The 20,710-nt window shown below is 34.0% G+C and overlaps 1 protein-coding gene across 1 annotated transcript; it reads right to left on the bottom strand.

The window, feature by feature from the left end:
• Positions 1 to 48: 48 nt before the first annotated feature.
• Positions 49 to 10,238, bottom strand: LOC114294403 (uncharacterized). Its single transcript, XM_082885097.1, has 9 exons — positions 10,182 to 10,238; positions 9,860 to 9,920; positions 9,652 to 9,724; positions 9,043 to 9,127; positions 7,924 to 8,073; positions 6,066 to 6,182; positions 1,859 to 2,119; positions 430 to 666; positions 49 to 288 (listed from the first exon to the last, which is right to left on the bottom strand). The coding sequence occupies exons 1-9, from the start codon at positions 10,236 to 10,238 to the stop codon at positions 136 to 138; spliced, it is 1,194 nt and encodes a 397-aa protein (XP_082741223.1). The 3' UTR covers positions 49 to 135.
• Positions 10,239 to 20,710: the final 10,472 nt, after the last annotated feature.

The following is a 20,710-nucleotide window of genomic DNA, read 5'->3' as shown; positions in this document are numbered from 1 at the left end:
TACACCTATAATTCCTAATAATTCATTCAATCCACAATAAACCTATAATTTTAAAACATCATTCAAATTAACTGAATCATTAACATTCGACACAATATTACTATTCTAAGTTTTCATTCACAAGTCACATCCATCTCACATAACAATTTGAAACAATACATAATTCAGATTTACAGCATCAGGAAAATTGCTTAATCCACTAAGTTTCCTTGATAGCCAATCAAAAAGATCATTGCGGCCTTCCGTGCCAAGCTTCGCATCCATCAAAGCAGTAGTGATGTAAGGCACCTAATAAAGAAACAGAATTGAAAAATTTATCAGAGAAGCATGATAAATATATAAAATTAATTAACAAATAAACGAAATAGAGAAATTGGAACCCAATAGTCGAGGCAATGCTCTTTACGTATGTGAATGTAAATTTCTCACCTTTATTGGTTTTTCAAAACAATAGTCGAGGCATGTTTTCTGGTACAGTACAGAACTCTCTATGTCCATTTGGACTACCAGATGAGGTTCTACTGGTTCTGATCGATTCCCCTCTCCACCTTGATCAACAAAAGAGAGATAATACCGGGAGCTGTTTGGTCTCACACAACCTTTTTTAACTTCTCTGCAGCAACTCTTAAAGACTTCCACGGGTGGACAATACCGCTGACCAGGAACCTGTTTAAAATGAATGTGAGGAAACTCCAATCAAATTACATAAATCAAAGCAGATAACCAAGCTTAAATTCAAAAATATTATGATTGACTCATGAACACTATTAAATGATCTCAGGTATCACACGTCAATTCAAGCTATCCCACTAGAAATTAATAAGAAAATGGCAAGAGCACAAAAGTTGTGCCACTTTCAGTATAATGTATTCTCCAAGTCAATTTTTACAATATAGAAAACCATCAATAAAGAGCTGAAAACCCAAGCCATGGTTAACTCTCAATAAAAAATTAGAAAATCTGGAGAATCAACACCCATCTGGTTCACATGGTTCTTTCTTATCCATATAAGCACCATAACATAATATAAGGGAAAGAACTGCTAGTGACAACCAATGCATTCATAGCAGAAGACAAAAAAAAAGTGCAGCAGCAATTGCTTTATGCTATTTTCATATGTCAATAAATCAGTAACTGGCTAACAAAAAAGTTGGAAGAAGCAATTGCTTACTGCTATTTTATGTCGGTCCAATACAACCAAGTGCAACAAAACCACTAGTGAATCACGCATGCTTTTGTAAACACATATGGTTGCTAAAATCAGGATCCTATGTCAGATTGATAAGTACATGGTCTCGTGGATCAGATCAAATATTGTGTGTGTGTGTGTGTGAGAGAGAGAGAGAGAGAGAGAGAGAGAGAGAGAGAGAGAGACCGTTAAACATGATGTATATTAAAATAATAAAGGGAAAAAAAAATCACTGGCTCAATGATTCTACCAGATCCTACACTATCCTACTTGCAATTTTGCTATAATACTGATTTTATGCTGATTTGGATGTTATTCAGATCATGATTTTAATAAAAATGGTGCCATCCCAGTTATTGACCATGCAAAATTCAGGAAGGCTGTATCAGAAAATCAAGCAGAAATTCCAATATTGACTACATCATTAATATAATAAATTGAAAAACAGAGGAATAGTAAGAACGGGAAAAAATACATACCTAACATCCAATACACATCAGAATTTTTTTTAGCAATAACCAAAGCAATGGTTCTAGGTATGTTAAAAAAGAATATAGGCCACGAGATCAGTACTGGTGATGATAATGAAGAACTAAACAGTTCGATATCGTATTATGTAGCATCCAAGAATTATGAACTCATCCACTGCCAAATAAAATACTCACTAACATGTAGAGCCAAAGATAAACTTTCATTGCAAGGGTGATTTTGTACTATGTCTACTGCTTCCTGATTGCTAAGGTGCTCACATAATCCATCAGTAGTAAATATGAGAAATCGATCATCTGGTTGGAGTTCATGCACACAAATTGATGGTTCAGCGCTTAATATTGGCCTTCTAAAAGGTTCACGGAGGCGAAACTTAGCATACAAAGGCTCCCTGTTGAATTCAGCCTTTTTTAGATAAACATCACCAATTGATCTAGAAATCTGCAAGATGAAAACCCCCAAATAAGAAAAATCATGTCCAGCAATGCGGAAATGGAAATGCCAAATAAATTCATTGTTATGTCTGTTGTCCAACAAAATTTTCTTTTTTCACAAATCAGCTGTCACTGTATGGAACCGCTACCAAACTAAATAATCAATAATACAGGATCCTGCCCATTTTCTAGGCTAATCAAGACAGGAAAGAAACTTGAGCATCCGAGCCCCGAAACATCAAGGTTGGGAGAACACCCAGGTACCACTTGGCCTATAAGGCCAATGGTGAGAATATTTTTTGTTGTAAATGTGAGGCAAAACCAACCATATATAAATTTCCCATTTCTCCTAATTCTGCTCTTATTTTTGTGATGTAATATTTGACATACATGCTTATTCAATGTTACAGAACAATTTTTATAAAAAAAAAAAGGACAACACTTACCACCTTATAAATATACCATATGATACCAAACATACATGCAATCAAATCACCACCACCACCTGCCACCGCAACCAAATCACCATTCTCTACTGCATAGCCATTGCATCTCTCTTTATCCAGTCAATCCAAATCATTTTAAGCACAATCTAGATTTGGTGAAAGGGTTGGAGATGCAAATTAGTTTTACATTTTCATCAAATTGAAACGAGAAGTAAGCTTTATTGGACATCTCATTAACGCACCAGACAACACAACACAGCCTCCAGGCAACCAGATATTATTTTTGCTAACAATATTATCTACCCAATAAAAATCATGAAGTTCAATGCGAAGATGAAAAAATAAATCCTTGTTAACTATTTAAGTAAATTGATTTCACAGAGCATGTAGACTGATTAGGCAAGGGCAATAGCTGCCGAGACAAACAATCTTCCAAAGTAGAAAAAATAAAAATGCATCAATAATTGATTAAAAACGATCTAAATGCCAAACTCTATGAACCACTAGCTGTTTAATTCCATGCTTAAAAATATGAAGCGGCTTAAACATATAGAGGGATTGCCTAACAGAATCTTTGAAAGCTTGAACAACATTAACAACACAATCAACACAGAGACAATAAATTGCCAAGTGGAACCTTGAATCTGGGCAGCAGTATGTAATGACAAACACTGACAAATCTGCCCATTTAAACTAACACCAAATCAGGTAGAGACACAAAGATGAATGACAAAACTTGTTGCCATTCAACTTAGCAAACTACAACTGAATTGGCCACCTGATAAAGTAAGCTTCTCTGCTTTTGTAACTGCATCCAAAGGGAGAGGACTGAAACTCCGAGATGGACCATAGAAATGGGGAAAGACGTTTGAGGCATCTACGGCTTCGTATACTAGTCCTTCTCCCAGCTGCAATAAAATGCATGCCAAGAAGGACATTGTCAAGCCATGAGGACAATTAATTACACAAAGCTAGGGCATAAAAGAAAAACTGATGCCAACTAGATGTTAGAATTTTCCATATGTGGACCAATATGCTAATTGATTTTCTTTTATGGAAAAATGGATAGATTGTTGCTTGGTGCATTAAGGCATACCATGATACCAGTGATCCCATCAAGCATCTAGTGATTGGTTTTACATGGGATAAAGGTACACCTTAGTTACACCATTTCCAAGTGTAAGATAAGGATGGAGGATCGTGACAAGGGCTTTTTCTACAGTGTTCACAATGAGTAGGACTGAGGATTACTCCTGATTTATAAGATGACTAGGTCCCTATTCTCACCCACATTCTGCTATTCAATCCCATCTAAAGAGGGCATACGATATGATGTTGTACATGCAGTATAAGACCTATACTTGTTTGTTCAATTCTCAACAAGAAAAGACCATGGCAGGCGAAGATCTCATTGTGTTTCAATCAAAAGCTTTGGTTTCATGCTTCAAACACATGCCAAATTCATTCCAACGATTCTAAGTGACAGAGTGGAAATTTTACACGAGACTAGCTATCATTCTAGCAGGTTGAAGAACACCTTAAATCCACAAGGAATAAATGAATTCCCAAAGAGAAACTGAATAATATTGATCAAAAGTTGTATTGCCCCAAGGCGTACATCATTATTTATAATATTCGAAAAAACACACACACACACACACAGAGAAAATTACGACAAAAACAATGAAAAAAAAACCATAAAGGCTCTAAGCTTCTTGTTTAATCTGAACTAGAGAAAATGGGGCAGAAAACAGAAACGAAGCATATCCTCTTACTCAAACTAGGTTCAACCAATCCCATGTAGATTTCAAAAGCGTTACTTGTAACTGTGTTTCCAAGCATATCCTCTTACTTAAGCATACACTTAATATTGACTGGGAAAGTCGACATCATTCATGTTAACAGTTCATTTTCATCAGTTTCTACCTACTCACCTGATCCCTTCTAGGTCTTTGTAACAAGTTTCTAGTTCAACCGATCAATATGGACAGAAACACAGCCAACATGTTTTAGTTTAAGAAAATGTTTGAGCCCTAAGATAATTAACCACTAAGGAAGAACATACAGGCCAAATAAGAGTATTATACCTTCAAAGATAGCAGAAGAGTAATTATTTCTTTTAGTTATTATGATAATATCATGTCTCTCTCTCTCCCTCTCTTGTCAATGCAACTTATCCAGGTAGTTCATGTGGGAATTTATTTCCTCTAACAACCCTCCATGCATGCTATAGTTGCTCCAGGCTCAATTTAGAGCTATTCTCTTCCAATCAGTTGTCACAATTATGGTTGGTGCCTAATTGAATTAAATGCGTAATGATAACATCTTAATAACATCTTACACCTAATCTGGTGGCTCACCTTCTCCAAGTAACTGGTAATAGATTATAGGCCCAAAACATGACACTAGTATGACTGTTGGGCTGTGGTATTTCAGGGTTTTGTAGCTCAAGGCAAACCTGACTTGCCTGTTCTGTTTTGGTGCTTGAAGGGATGCTCTGATATCTTATCTGTTTTGATCTGTTATGCTGCTGTGTTGGTTTTAACAAACTTGGGGATTGGTTTGGATGAAGGGCTGCTACAGGTCAAGGCATTGTGTTTGGACTGACTGCTGGGCTGTTGTAATTCAGGGCAATGTAGCTCAAGGAAAATCTGATTTGTCTGTTCTGTTTGGTGCCAATAGGAGTGCTGTTTTGCCTGCTGTTTTTTGCCTTTTCTTTTCTGCAAACCCATTAATTTTCCAAGTACATATTCACCAAACACTAAGCAAACTATTCGAGCTTCCATGTGCGTGAATATGGATTCGGTCTATATCCAATTTAACCCTCCTAAGCTCCCAGCACCCTCGATTATTGAGAACCAACACTCGGGACAAGTAGAATTCAAATTATTTTGCAAAATATTTAAAGAATAAGTGCCTGTCATTTCAGTTTAGAACCTTTCCTCCTAATTTTTCCCCTAGGTTTGCTCATCTAACGAAACAGATTAAGAACAAACACAATAACTTCTAACTGCACATAGAATGAAGAATATACCTTTATAAAAAGTTGTCAAAATTTCATAAGTACCAAAGCGAGCACCAGCACCTAAAATCCTTCCCAACATTAACCACCCAAAACCACTGTACAAACCTACAATGTTCATTGAAGAGAATATTCATTTAACTAGCAGTAATAAACCAGAATCATAAATAACTTAAGCTCACATGTAGCTGTTAACCTTATCTACAAGACTCATTGCACTAATGGAAGCTCAAGCAAGACAATAAGTTAATCGAATTACCTGCATGTCCTGATAAAGTTTTAACTCTATCAAGAACCTGAGCTGTAGTCAGCTGTTTATTAGAAACTGACCCTACCTGTTATTTTCTCCACCACAACAAATAAGCATCAATATTAGAAACAGATAGTCATATGCTAACAAACAGTTCCAAAATCAACACCAACATGCATACGCACACACATATGAGCATACAAATGCAGACAGAGGTTGGTTTCAAACTTCGAACCTGTATAAGGACTTTGATAGTATCAAGAGGGTAAGTGAGGGCAGTGCCCAATGTGGCTGAACCTGCAGCAGCAACTGCATGTGTAGCAAACATCTGGTTCTTCATCAGTTCTTCCATCTGAAAGATTTGCACAAATGTCAAAAACAACTAGGCAGTCCACAACCTGAAACTGAAGTTCTGAAGAGTCTTTATATCAGATTCAAACAGTTTTTTGGAGATCCAATTTCTTCTATCTTCATATGGTTACAGAAAAGTACCCTCAAACCTCAATGCATACATTGAGCACTCACAATATGTAAAGACAGAAAAAAATATATTAATCATAATTCTCAATGTGTGTGCATCCAACATGCTTCCAACTACATATGCTTAAAATTTAGCTCTATATGAATTTGCAATTACATGGTAAATATGAAGAGATACCGGGTTTGACCAGATTTTATAAAAGACGGAATATAGGAAATTACAGCTGTGCAAGTGAACCACACTGAAAATAGATTTGGAGCTTAAATTCTATAGTTGGAATTTGGTGTAGTTTTCAACAGTTGGTAATCGCTAAAAACAAAGAGAATCAAACTACCAATCATGTCAAAATGATGTGGCAACATCATGAAAAGCCCGAAACAGATTATACCTGTGATATATCTCTAGTTTCAATATAGTCATATAGCTTCAATTTTACCAATTTCATCCATTAATTTATTACATTGGGTCAATTTAGTCCAATTTGTAACCTATATTAAGAAATTGGATAGGTATCAAACAAAAAATGGCCCATTCAAAAGGGACTGGATCATTTCAAATTGGACATAAATCCCAGTTCACTTTGAAAGGGTGAATGAACTATTTTACTCCTTTGTTTCAGTCTAAAATTCAAGGGATTGTTATTAATTGCATTTTGAACTATAATTTCCTTTGAAGGCTCAATTTTCCATCAGAAGGGTAGAAGCACGAGGGTGCCCAAAAATGTTAGGAAAGATGATGTACTTAGTAACAAGGATTAAAAACCTTTGGTGAGACTACATACCAAGCACAAGTTTAAAATATATATATATATATATATATATATCTCAACGTCATATACTCGTATACCACTTAAAAGCTTGTGTTTGGTATGTAAAGCAATCTACAATTCATATACTCGTCATATACTTGTATAGGGGACAATCAGACCAACATAATCATTTCTATTAATAATCTCCTCATGCAAAGCAATCTACATAGCCTACTTCAGTTAAAAGCACCATAAGGCCTTAGATCAAAAAACTATATGTAGATTGTTCAATGCATTAACTACTCAATTTAGATACCAAAAATTTTATGTCTCTACAAAACCTATGAAGAGGGAGTTCAATACCTGTTCAATGATAGCAAAATAATGTGAATTAGCTTGCAAAAAGTTGTCTCAAATTTAGTAAGTCAAGCTTGTTCAATATACAATTGCCCAACAATCCTGAGAGAACAAATGAAAGATCAGTTCCTTTAGCCCTTGGCATAAGTCTAAGATTATGTAAATAACTTCATTCAATCTTAGTATTATGATTTTCAGATGTATAATTCCAGTCAGAGACAAAGACATTGAATAAAGTTTTCATAAATTGCAGTGAGAGCACTAGGAGTTAGTACATCAGAGAAAGAACATAGCACAATAGTGGCAATTTTTTAGTGCCCCACAAGCATGGCAATGCACATTCTCTGATTGATTTGAAGATGGTGATGAATTAGCTTGCACAAAACAATAGCCAATAGAACTGCATTTCATGAAATTGCATTCAAACCCACACCCTAAATAAATTTATAAGGAAGCCCAGAGGTGAAACACGCAAGTTCAAACTATCCACATGTTTGCGGATTTTACCTCATCATTCATCACCCACCCACCTCCAACAATTTCTAACTGTGCATTCTTCACTAGATTGATGAAAGATTCTTTTTTAGTTTCTGAGGCATCCTTCCACCATCTCTCCAAATAAGACATCTCCTCCCATATAAATTTGCAGCGAGGATCCTGCAAATCCAAGTTCAAAGAATGTTAATTAGTATAGCATTCAACATTAATAACTTTTTGCCATAGACTAGGCAAAGATAATATCAATAAACTAGCAATCCAACCCCAATTACGTTCAAGGCAATTGACACACACCATAATTGAGAGAGAGAGAGAGAGAGAGAGAGAGAGAACCTGTTAGTGAGCGTTTCACTTCTTAGGTTCATTAGTAGTTTCAAAGCCAACAAGTATGCATATTTTCTCATCCAATAAACTAAATGCTTGAGTCCCCAAAAAATCATTTGTTAAACTACTAGATTGAACATTCTTGAGAGAGAGAGCATTTGGTAACGGAAACCTGCTAGTGAGCCTCTCACTTTTTAGTTCCATTAGTAGTTTTCAAAGCCAACAAGTTTGCATATATTTTCTCATCCAATAAACTAAATGCCTGAGTATCTAAAAAATCATTTGTGAAATTACTCTACTATATATTACAGACTTTTTTTTCATCACTTACATCCAATTCACTTGGTCCAATAATTGATGAAATATATAATTTGTCAAAATTCAACCAAAAATGTGAATTTGTGTGGATGTATCTTATTCCGTAATGAATGCCATTAGATTCTTTTGCATGAAGTATAATTTTTTTCTCAGTAAGTTTACCGGCACTATAGTTAAGCTAGATCGAAAGCAGAATCATTGTTCATCAATAATGAAGATCAGTAAAACCCAACAAAATTAAGATCAAGCAACTACTGCTAACTAATTAAACTCTCAGTTCACAAACAGAACCCAACTGAATTTAGATCAATAAAGAACATTTCAAACCCAAAATTAAACCCAGATCACCTTTGAAATCAGTAAAACCCAACAAAAGGATAGATCAAGCAACTAGTACTAACTAATTAAACTCAGTTTACAAACAGAACCCAACTGAATTCAGATCAAGGAACAACATTTCAAACCCCAAAATTAACCCCAGATCACCTTCGAAAGAGCCTTGACGATGGTATCAAGAATATGCCTCGACTGTCGATCATAATACTCCTCAACAGTGAGCTTCCAACCCGGGCTTTATTTGATCTTAGATTGGTTTTGGAAGTCTAAAGCTTAGTTATAATTTAATGGAGTTGATATTTTGGCACTGTTCGGCAACTTGGCTTTTTGGATAGCCAAAACGTAAAACAAAATCACTTAAAAAGCCAACAAAAAAAAGGGTCAAACATCTTAGTAATTCATGGTTTTTCATACAACCAAAAATAATTATTCCCAAACACATTAAATTTTTTTGACCTCATAAAAAAGCCAAAAAATCAAAAAATCTCACTAAAATGGCCAATTCCCATATGAGGCCTTTATAAACTTTCATTTGAAGCCTCTTTCAAGTTTGTATAATGCAACCCTAACCCTAGGTGGAATGCATATGGAATCATGGTGTGATGCCTAGATTTCTTTTTGTTTTTTCTTTTCCAGTTTACTATTCACAAGCTCTATTCAAAGCTCCTGAACAGCCCCTGTTTTGATCTTCTTTTCCCCATTTTTATCAACCTTAAACCTAGGTCATCCCTAAAGTAATTGAAACCCTAAAATTCTTACTGATTTTCAGCTTTAAAACACAATAAAACCCACAGAAATTCAGCTGAGAGGAAGTCAGAAAGAACACTAAGTACTTACAGATTCAGGAAAAAAAAAAAAAAGACTTCTAGATAGAGTGTACAGCTGATATAACTTTCTTTTGCGAACATCAATTGGGAGAAGGAAGAACAAGAAAACATGCTAGCTAGTGATAATACCATGTAATAACCAGCCATATATTCAGGAGTGGCACCAATCGGAACTTGTGAATCATACACAACAAGTCCAACCTGCAAATTTGAAAGAAGGTTAATTAAAGCTAAACCAATACAAACAACACACAGATTGAAATAGAGAAAAGAGAGATTGAAATTGATCGAACCTTTAGACGAAATCGAACTGCTTGAAGCTCTGAGACGGCATAGAGATCAAGCACAGAGAGAGAGAGAGAGAGAGAGAGAGAGATAAGAGGCAGGAGAACCGTCGTAGGATTAGGGTTTGATAAGAAGAGAGATCAATCATGGAATAGAAGGAAGAGGTAGTGTATGTACCTGAAGGATGAGGTCGTCGTAGATATCGATGATCTGGTTGTAGGATTTGGAAGCCATTGTGTCACTGTGGATCGCTCACGACGGTCAGATCTCGGCCTAGGACTCAAATCAGATTCAGATCTCGACTTTCTTCTCGGATTCGGCGGAGGCACAGGCGTACGAGAAGGAGGAGGATCATCGACGATGTAGATGTGGCGATCTGTGGCGATGGGGTGAGGTTTGGCGGTGGAGGAGAATTTGAACAAAATGTTGTGTGTAATTGTAAACAGAGAACAGGGGTGGGCGCGAGATTTCCCACTAAAAAAATTTCGCCTTTAACGACTAAATTCATTTCTTGTCGCAAAATCTCAAATATATAACGACTAATTTTTTTAGTCGCCAAATTTCAATCAACGGTGACTAAAATATTAGTCGCTAAAAATTTTAATTTGGCGACTACTTTTTTTTGGTTGCTGAAAATAAGTTTTTGGCGACCAAAAATTTGGTCGCCAAAAAATATGTGACCTTCCGCGACCAAATTTGTAGTTGGTCGGCAAATGCATACCACTTTCTGCGACCAACTCATTTTTTGGTCGCCAAAATATAACCTTTTGCGACCAATAATATTTGGTCGCCAAAAATAATGATCATTCGCGACTAATTAAAATTTGGTCGCCAAATGTGATTTTTTTGCGACCAAAATTTTTTTGGTCGGCAAAAGTGGTCGCAAAATGTGTAAATTCTTGTAGTGTATAGAACTCGTCGAGTAATTTATCTATGCAAAAAATCATGTTGATTGGATATCGATAGTCACTTAATCTTATCAAATTTGTATCAACAGTAACTATGATTTTAAAAATAAATTATTGACACAGATGTGATCTAATCAAGTGGTTATTGATATCCAATTAATTTGATTTTTTACAAGTATAAAATAGTCAATAAAACTTACACAATAAATGATTTGAATTATCAATATAGGCTATGTGATTCCATAGAAACCCAATAACACGTTCCAATTAAAAAATCCAATTGGAGAGAAACTGGTCCCAACAATTATAACCATTGGCAGATGATATTCATGTCCAACTGTTCCCAACAATTATAACGATTGGCAGATGATATTCATGGCGTAAGAGTTTTTCGTTTTTATAATATATTTTCCATTTGCCTAAAATTTTCTAAAGTGGTTATAAATTGCAACCACTGATAGGCTTTGTTTGACCTGCGCTATTTTGATTAAATTAATTAATAAAAGCAAAGTAGATTAATATGGCAAAATTTTATATTCAGATCATAGTTATTATTATTATTATTTTTTTATAATAATCAAATCAACTATAAAAAAAAGTTAAAATTTATCTTAAATATAACTTTTTTAGTCAAACTAAATAGTCAAAAAGTCAAACCAATTTAAATTAGCTCATCCTAAACCGGGCTTAGCCTCATTAGTTTTTTTTTTTTAAAAAAAATAAAAATAAATTATCCACTGAGAAGCCATATTTAGAGCATTACGCTTGCCTTTTTTCTTATGACCCCCCACATCTTTTATTTTTTTTAATTTTAATTTTGTCCAAACATGAAACTCTATTTTTATTCTCATCTCTAACTTTCTAATTCTAATTTTCTAAACCCTAACCTTAATCCCACCAACCATCCTTATCAACCCAATATCGATCGCCGCCCCCCATTTCGGCCAGCAATCTTCACTACCATCACCGATATCACCTCTAGCCATATCATCCACTCTTACTCACCAATCACCAACAACGCCACCAGCTGCACCACTGTTAGATTCTCTTTCTTTTTCTCTATCTCTATCTCTATCTATCTATCTATCTATCTCTCGCCAGATTGTAATCATGATCACAGAAGATCAGTGATGATAGCAAATCTACCATTCTTGCACGATTATCATGACTGTAGTGCTGCTTGCAATCTCCCCAGATTTCGTGCAGTAGTTCAGGGCGGAACCACTACCATTTGTTTGGTGGTCTAAAGCTAAACTACTATCGTTTGTTCGTTGGTTTACATCTGAACTTCCACTGTTTGTTTGGTATTAGTTTTCCCAACCAAGTGAAATGATTTCAAATGAATAAAAATTGAACACGAGCATGTGAGAGAGGGCTCCACGGTAGTTGTATAGGCGGCAATGATGGGAAATGACTGAGATTAGTGGAATGTGAGATTTGGGTGAAAGAAACGAGGTAGAGGAATGCCAGTGGAGGAAGGGAAGTGAAGATGGAATTAGAGAAGTGGACCGTTGGAAAGGAAAAGTCGCTGGCGAGAGATTGGGGGTGGGGGGCTAAATGAGGGTCTCTAGTGGAAGAGAAAAGTTGTGGAGGGTTGCTAGTGAGGAAAAGAGGCTGCCGAAGGTAGGAGGAGATTGCCGATTAAAAAGTGTTGGCATGAGAGTTTAGAGGGTAAATTTTGAATTATAGAATGGGCCCACAGAAAAAAAAAAGGAATGAAGCAATTTTGGTGGTGGGATTCCATGAAGAAAGGTAGGGGCATTCAACTATTCTCATAATTTATTAAAAAAAATAGGATAAATTACAAATACAGCCCCTGAGATTTACTTAAAATACGGATTAAGATGCGATACAGTGATGGTAGATGGTAGTGTTAGGGGGAAGGGATAGACTTAAATTGACGTGGACTAGTGTAGCAAATAGAGATATGAATCTCCTTAATTTAACTAACGAAATGGCCTTGGACAGAGTCAAGTGGATAAAAAAGATTCATGCTGCCGACCTCATTTGATGAGACTTAAGGCTTGCTTTAATTTGGTTTGGTTTGGTTCGATGTTCTGTTTTGAAGTGGAAGGTCCATAATAAACTATATTGTTATTTATGAGTTTTTTTTATTTATTTATATAGCATTACTCTGATTGTGATCATTTGACAACATCATAAATAAACTACTTATTTATTTATTTTTACCACATCATTTTTTATTTTTAGACATTTTTTTTCATAATAAATAAACAAATATATATATATATATATATATAAAAGCCATACTTAAAACAACCAATGTTGGTACCAAATTTACACGGTAGTAGTGAGGGGATTGATAGTGAGGGGATTAATAATGAGGAATTGTTAAATTATTTTTATATAAAATAATAAAACAAATAAAAAAATATAAAAAATTAAACATTATATTTAAAAAAAATTCCCAATATATAAAAAATAAAAAAATTTCTAATCCCCTCACTATTTTCTAATACCATCTCTACCTCCTCCTTACCAATCCCCCTTCCAAAGGTATTAGTAATACCAAGGGACTAATAGTCCCAATGTTATCTCTCCAAACAAACAAGGGCACTAGTAATACCTTGGTATTACTAATCCCAATACCCTCCTTATAGCTTAAAACAAACGGAGCCTAACATCATTGATCATACTGGTTTTGTTCGTGAGCGATACGTTTGTTCGCCACCACCGACTCTCATGATGGAACAGACGAACTGTATATATACTATATACATATATACTTTTTTTTTATTATTTATTTTATATTTTATAACCGGTGTCTTACAAAATTAAAAAATTAGATTAATTTGATAATTTTAATATTTTTATTTTACTGTATTCGTCAAAAAAAAAAATTGAAAAGTACAATTATTATTTATATTTTTTTAAAACAAAAAATATAAAATAAAAATATTACAATAATTGAATCAATCTATTTTTTATTTTTTATTTTTTTATTTTTCTTTTGTAGATGATTTACAAGAAGGTTCTACAAAAATAACAGTTCGGACCATTGAAACATAATTCGTGATAGACCTCATAGACTTGAGCCATACTTTCCAATCCAGATCGTGGACTAAAGACAAGCTTTTAGAATGATCTAAATAAGTCTATTCTTTAATTTTTCTAGATCGTGGACTAAAGACAAGCTTTTAGGATGATCTAAATAAGTATATTCTTTAATTTTTTACGAAAAGATATAAAATGTGATAGAAAGATGATGTAACTCAAATAAAAAATAATGTGACTAAAATAAAATAAAATAATAAAAAAAATGTGCTATTTTAGCACATCCCAAACAAGGTCATAATATTGTTTGTTGCTATGAGTACAATCTTATCAACATACGGTTCAAATTCAGAGAGCATGCTGTGACAAAACTCCTGTTGTGATAATTAAAAGATAAAAAATAATAATAATAAAAAACATTTCTTATTGTTAAAAATATACTCTTACAGCATGGGTGGTGTGACATATTCTCCGAATTCCGTAAGGTTCGCATACAAATTCAAAAACATAATAACGTGATAAAATGAAGAGGTTATTATTATTATATTGATTTTTTTTAATGAATTATATATATATATATATATATAAATGTCTCGTAAAATAAATAATTTAAATCATCAAAATAATATCCATGATAAACCCTAGGTATCCGAGCAACACACTTCAATCCAAATATGGGCTCTAATTGAAGCCCAACCCTTTTCTCAAACCCCGGGCCTCCAACATTGTTCTGGACTTCAATCATGATGTCTTCTCTTGAGTTTAAAACGTGAAGCACTTGGCTAATTACTATTCATCGCTTAATTACCCTATTCTAGTAACAGTAATTAAAATGTTAATTAAATAATAATTTAGAATTTTATTATTATTTTGTGACGAGAAACCTTCCCAGACCTTTTCGAACTACCGATATAGAGTAAATCTCGAATACATGTAATCTTTTCGCAAAATTATGTTGGAGTTGTTGGGTTTGTAATATACTGATATATGTTTGTTGGATTTGTTGAGTAGTTATTATGACTATATGTTAAACCTTTTTATTTGTATTTTTTTATAGTTACCTATTAACAAAAAATAATAAAAAAACCGAACTGTAATCATTCATTTAACTTGTTGATGATTGGTTTATTTAAATTAAGCAACGAGTAATAAAGAAATTGGATGCGTAAGTGTAAAGAATTTGAAAAATAATTATGTTTACTCATTGAGTTTACATAGATGTATAAATATTTTCTAGAGTTATTAAATGATCATAACAATCTGAAGAAAACGTATCGCATGAAAAGAAAAGAATACGTGGAAAAAGGAAGAAGAAAAGAAAGAAAATGTATATTATTTGATGTAACTTATTGTAAATTAAAAGTTGATAATAAAAAATAGAAGCTATGAACACCCCTAAGCTAGTTTTTAGAAATCTTCTTCAACTTATTTAAATTAGGAAGTGGATCCCCTCCCGTTCTTAATATGGACCAGAGGGTATTGTTCGAACCTATGTGATCCACCACAAGGCCTGTTTTGATAATTCGAATCGTTCATTTTGTTAGACAGTTTATGTATTTTAATTACAAAAAAAAGGAGAAAGGTGGATCCGATAATTATAACTTATTCAATTCATCGCGTTTTTCATCAAAAAAAATAAAAAATAAAATAAATGGTCTATTTTTAAGAACACAATTGTCATCTATTTTTTTTTGGTGACATATGAGATAAATTGAATATGTTACGATTATCAGATCGACTTAATTTTTTTTGCAATTGATATGCATAAAATGTACAACAAAATAAATGGTTCGAATTATTAAAACGGAACTTGTGATGAGTACCATGGGCCATAACAACACCATCCTATACAGATCAATGATTGGAGGGGCTCTAGGTCCTTTAAATTATGTTTAATAAATCATAAGTAAAAACTGAACCAAACAGTTCGACATAAACTCTTAAAATAAAAAAAAACTATAAACAGCTCAAATAAGTTGTACTAAACCACCCTTATAATTATGTTTACTTTTCAACTTTGTGGTGCCTAAAAATGTTACAATTAAATTAATACACTTTTTTTCATATGGTTGCAATTGTTGTCAAATTTAAAGTGTTATTTTTATTTATTTATTTTTTTTAAATTTGAAAATCCGGTGCCAACTGCGACAACCTTGCATTGCAAAAGAAGTGAATTATTGACCTCTTTCGTTCACGCGTATGTGCATCTAAACTTATTTTGGGCTAGAGATTAATGTCTTATTGGTAATTATATGTTTTAGTCAAAAAAAATTAAAAAATCATTATTAGTTGTCATATTACTTTCTCTACTTTTTTGCATATCTTTTCATAAAAAATTAAAAAATTACTAAAATAACATATTTCTAAACGAGGCTTAATAACAATAATAATTGTGTTTAAGTGTTTTATTGTAGTTTTGATCACTTTTTGTAAAAAGTAATCTCAAACCTAAAAACAAATAATCATAGAACATGGTAATTATGATTGCAATTCGGTTTGTAAGTCACCTTCGAAACAATAGTAACAATTATAAGTATAATAACATGAATAAGAAATATGAACAAATAAAGAGAGAAAAGACAGCGAAAAATAAAATAATTATGACATATTCATCAGTTATTTTGTGAGATTGATACCCTCAAATACATTAATAATGTCATAATGAAGTCACACTAAAGCTCACAAAAAAAATAAAATAAAATAAAAAAATAATAAAAAAGGGGCCAATTCTTGAAGTTGAACCCTAGAATATATGCAGTTTGTTCTTGGTTATGGTAATTAGGTCCATCATGGGTCAATTTGGGAACATGGTTAAAAATCAATTTTTAGATTTTAACCTATTTTAAATTATATTACTTCTCTATTTTTTTTACATTTTTTTTTAAAAGTCAAAATAAATCAAAAAATTAATTTTTAACTAACTTCCCAAACAATGTATGACATAAATGCCTAATCTACTCCTTAACCATATAGTTGGGCCATTTAGGAAATTGTCAACGACAAAGAATATGATTAGGTGTGATGAACCTTGTCATCATTTGTCAAATCTTAAAAAAAAAAAAAAAATTCTTGTCATCATTTGTTTTATTTTGAATAATTTGAATGTAAATTAGTAATAAGCTAATCATATCGCAACTTCTTACATCTGTATGCCAAGCCAAAAAAAAAAAAAAAATAAAGAAAACATCTTCCATCAAGTTTAAAGATTATAATTTACCTTGCATTTATTTTGTTTGCTTTAAAAAAAATTGTTGATGTACTAAAAAAACAAAAAAAATCTTCCACTAATGATTATTTATTTATTTATTTTTGATCAACACAAGAACTTTATTGATGAAAAAAAACCTTACAAGGAGGAAGAAAGACATCAATAAATGGGGGGGAGGGGGGTGGTTGATGCAAAGGCCATCATCATGAAATCGCCCAATCCCAATTAGGTTGGTACTAAGCAGCCCACACAATCATATGACAATACCAACCAAAAATCTATTGATGAGATACCAATAGATACACAGATAACACTAAATCAGAGACAAAAACAACAGAGCTAGGTGTTGCCCAATCAGCACAATAGCAATAACAACTACTCCAACCTACCACCCAAAACTCCAAAAGATAGCAGACCCCAGATGAAAACATTCCATATCACAGCAGAAAAAACAGACCAGATAACTGCAGACCAATCTCACCAAGTGATGGCAGACCCAAACTAGCTGATATCCCTCCACTACATTCCTAAATTTGATCCAAATTGGTGATTAATCCAATAGAGTACATGAATCCTTTTACAGAAACTACGATCAAACAGCTAAGAATCTGAGAAAACAAATAACCAGGAAAAAACAGAAGACAGAAGAGAACCGAGACAGAATAGAACCCAATCAAACAGACAGAACACAAGCAGGACATATCAGATTTGAGGCATCCAAGGCATAACAGCTTCTATCTAGCAGCATCCAAAATACAACCATCTGAAACTGTAACTACCAATCAATACACCTCTATTCTGCAGCAGCAACTAGATTGACACCAAACTATACACAAGCAAACCTGCTTCAGATTATATACTATGTCATGAACTGAGTACTTCAACTCTTTCAAATGAGATTTTGCCCATAAAGCCACTCTAATCTTCACCAACTCAGTCAAATCTGCAAAATTTGGTTTTGCCTCATTAAACACACACTCATTCCCGAGTTTCCACACAGACCACAACATTGCTAAAAGAACTATCTTCCAAATTTTCACCATTTGAGTTTTATATCTTATACCTGACCACCACTATAGGAGTTCCTCCACTGAACCAGGAATGGCCCAACACAGATTCCATCATTTCACAATATCAGACCAAACTCTCCAGATCAAATGACAATGGAGTAACATACATGATTCATGGTCTCCACTTCAGATTTGCAAAACACACACAATGTACTAGCATTGAGATTCAGCACTCCTATCCTAAGCAACAGATCTGAGGATTTAATCCTACATCATCACGCTAGCCAACACAGAAATTGCACTTTGGGAGGAGCAATAGTCCTTCAAATACTTCTTGTAATTGATTTTTCAGGTTTTTTGGATGATTCCATTCTTTGCCACACTGATGCCACAGTAAAAGACCCAGAAGAGTGTGCTAACCAATAATAAGAATCTTTAACCTCTGCATTTAGAATAGGTCCATTAGACAACAAATCATTCAACTTGGACACCTCCTCCTCTTCCCAAGCTAAAAAGGACCTTCTAAGAGCTAACTTCCAGCCCCGACCCTCTCATTTCTTATGGAAAAAATATAGCAGTGAACAACCTTTCTCAGTTGACAATGAAAACAATCTGGGAAAGACTTCACCAAGGCTTTGATTATTAAACCGTTTATCAACCCAAAACTGAATCCTTTTACCATTACCCACAGCTGTTTTTACATTGTTGAAAAAGAATTCACTTAAAGCAAGATTAGTCAAATTCATTGATAATAAATCCTGCCACAAAGTAGACAGCAAATCTGAATTCGCCGAGAACGAACTCCATCTGCCACCAATCCCTCCATATTTACTACACAACACTTGTTTCCACAATGCATTCTCCTCTCTACCATACCCACACCACCACTTTATTAATAAGCAATCATTTACCTCCCTCAAATTCCTAACCCCTAACCCTCCTTGAAACTTATTCAAGCATACTTCCTTCCAACTAACCAAATGTATTTTTCTCCTCATCTCAGATCCTTCCCAGAGAAAATTAGACTGAATTTTATCAATTGAACTTGCAATACCCACTAGCATTTTAAACAGAGATAATAAATAAACCGGCAAACTTGACAACACTGATCTTATCAAGGTTAACCTTCCTATAAACGACAAGCACTTTCTCTTCTATAAAGCTAGCTTCTTCTTGAATTTATCCACCGCTGGTTGCCATGTAGACTTTCTCCTAGGATTTGCTCCTAAAGGCAACCCCAGATACTTCATAGGCAGCTTCTGGCTATGACAATTGAGCCTTACAGCAAATTCTTTCACCAAATCATCCTGAACACCTATCCTACACACCTGACTTTTGTGAAAATTAATTTTCAATTCTAACATAACCTCAAAACAACTAAATATTCTCTTGATAGCAATTATTTCCTCCCAATCTGTTTCACAAAATATGATGGTATCATCTGCAAATTGAAGGTGAGATAATTTCAACTCATTTTGACCAATTGAAGCTCTTTTAATCAAGCCCATTGCTTTTGCTTTTTCCAATAATAAATTAAGGCCCTCTGTAACAATATTAAAAAGGAAAGGTGAAAGGGGATCACCTTGCCTAAGTCCTTTTATTGGAGAAAATTCTGATGTGGGAGAACCATTTACTAACACTGAGACTCTAGTTGTAGAAATACAAGTCTTCATCCAACGCACACATTTTTTTGCAAAACCAAAGTTGGTCATCATTGAATATAAGAACACCCAACTTACTGAATCATATGCCTTTTCAAAATCCAACTTTAGAATGATACCTTGATTCTTTGATCTTTTCCACCAACCCACTACTTCATTGGCTATTAACAACCCATCCAGGATACATCTTCCCCTCAAAAAGCCTGTTTGCACTTCACTAATAAACTTTGGAAGCACCATCCTCAACCTTCTTGATAAAACCTTGGCAACTATTTTGTACACTGAACTTACCAAAATAATAGGCCGATAATCACCCAGACCCATGGGATTGTCTTTTTTAGGAATTAAAGTGATAAAAGAACTGTTCACTCCTCGAGCCAACTTACCATTAGCATGGAATTCATTCCTAAGCTGCATTAACACCCCATTCATTATATGCCAGCATTTCTGAATGAAAGATAAGTTATACCTGTCAGGCCCCGGAGCTTTATTACCATCACAATCATTGATTGCTTCCCAAATTTCCCCCTTTGAAAACTCTGCCTCTAACAAACCAGATTCTATAGGACTAATTGAGACAAAAACACCTGACAATTTTGGCCTATTCCTTCAATCATCAGAGAATAGTTGGCTGAAATATCTTACCATTGCTTGTTTAATTACATCAGGCTGATTATATATAACACCATTCTTATTTACAGAATCTAGCAGATTTTTCCTCTGCCTTCTACTAGCCATTAAATGGAAGAACCTTGTATTTTTATCCCCATTTTCTGCCCATGTTAGTCTGGATTTCTGATGTTATAACCACTTCTTCTTTCTACTCAACTCCTAAACTGACCTTCGAACCTCTCATCTTCTTACAATCTCAATTTCTTGCGTTCTTACCTTCAGCTTCAATGTC

The sequence above is a fragment of the Camellia sinensis genome, chromosome 8 (assembly GCF_055761805.1).
Source record: "Camellia sinensis isolate YWXY chromosome 8, ASM5576180v1, whole genome shotgun sequence".
NCBI classification, from domain to species: Eukaryota; Viridiplantae; Streptophyta; class Magnoliopsida; order Ericales; family Theaceae; genus Camellia; species Camellia sinensis.
Note: the sequence above shows the minus strand (reverse complement) of the source record. Positions and strands in the feature narration are given on the sequence as shown.

Excerpts from the sequence above, each read along its gene's own strand:
- LOC114294403 (XM_082885097.1), bottom strand. The coding sequence starts at position 10,238 with ATGGCTTCCAAATCCTACAACCAGATCATCGATATCTACGACGACCTC. Across the intron at positions 9,128-9,651 it reads TGTTTTAAAGCTGAAAATCA|CCCGGGTTGGAAGCTCACTG; the intron begins GTAAGAATTTTA and ends GATCAAATAAAG. Across the intron at positions 8,074-9,042 it reads TCGTCAAGGCTCTTTCGAAG|GATCCTCGCTGCAAATTTAT; the intron begins GTGATCTGGGGT and ends TTGGATTTGCAG.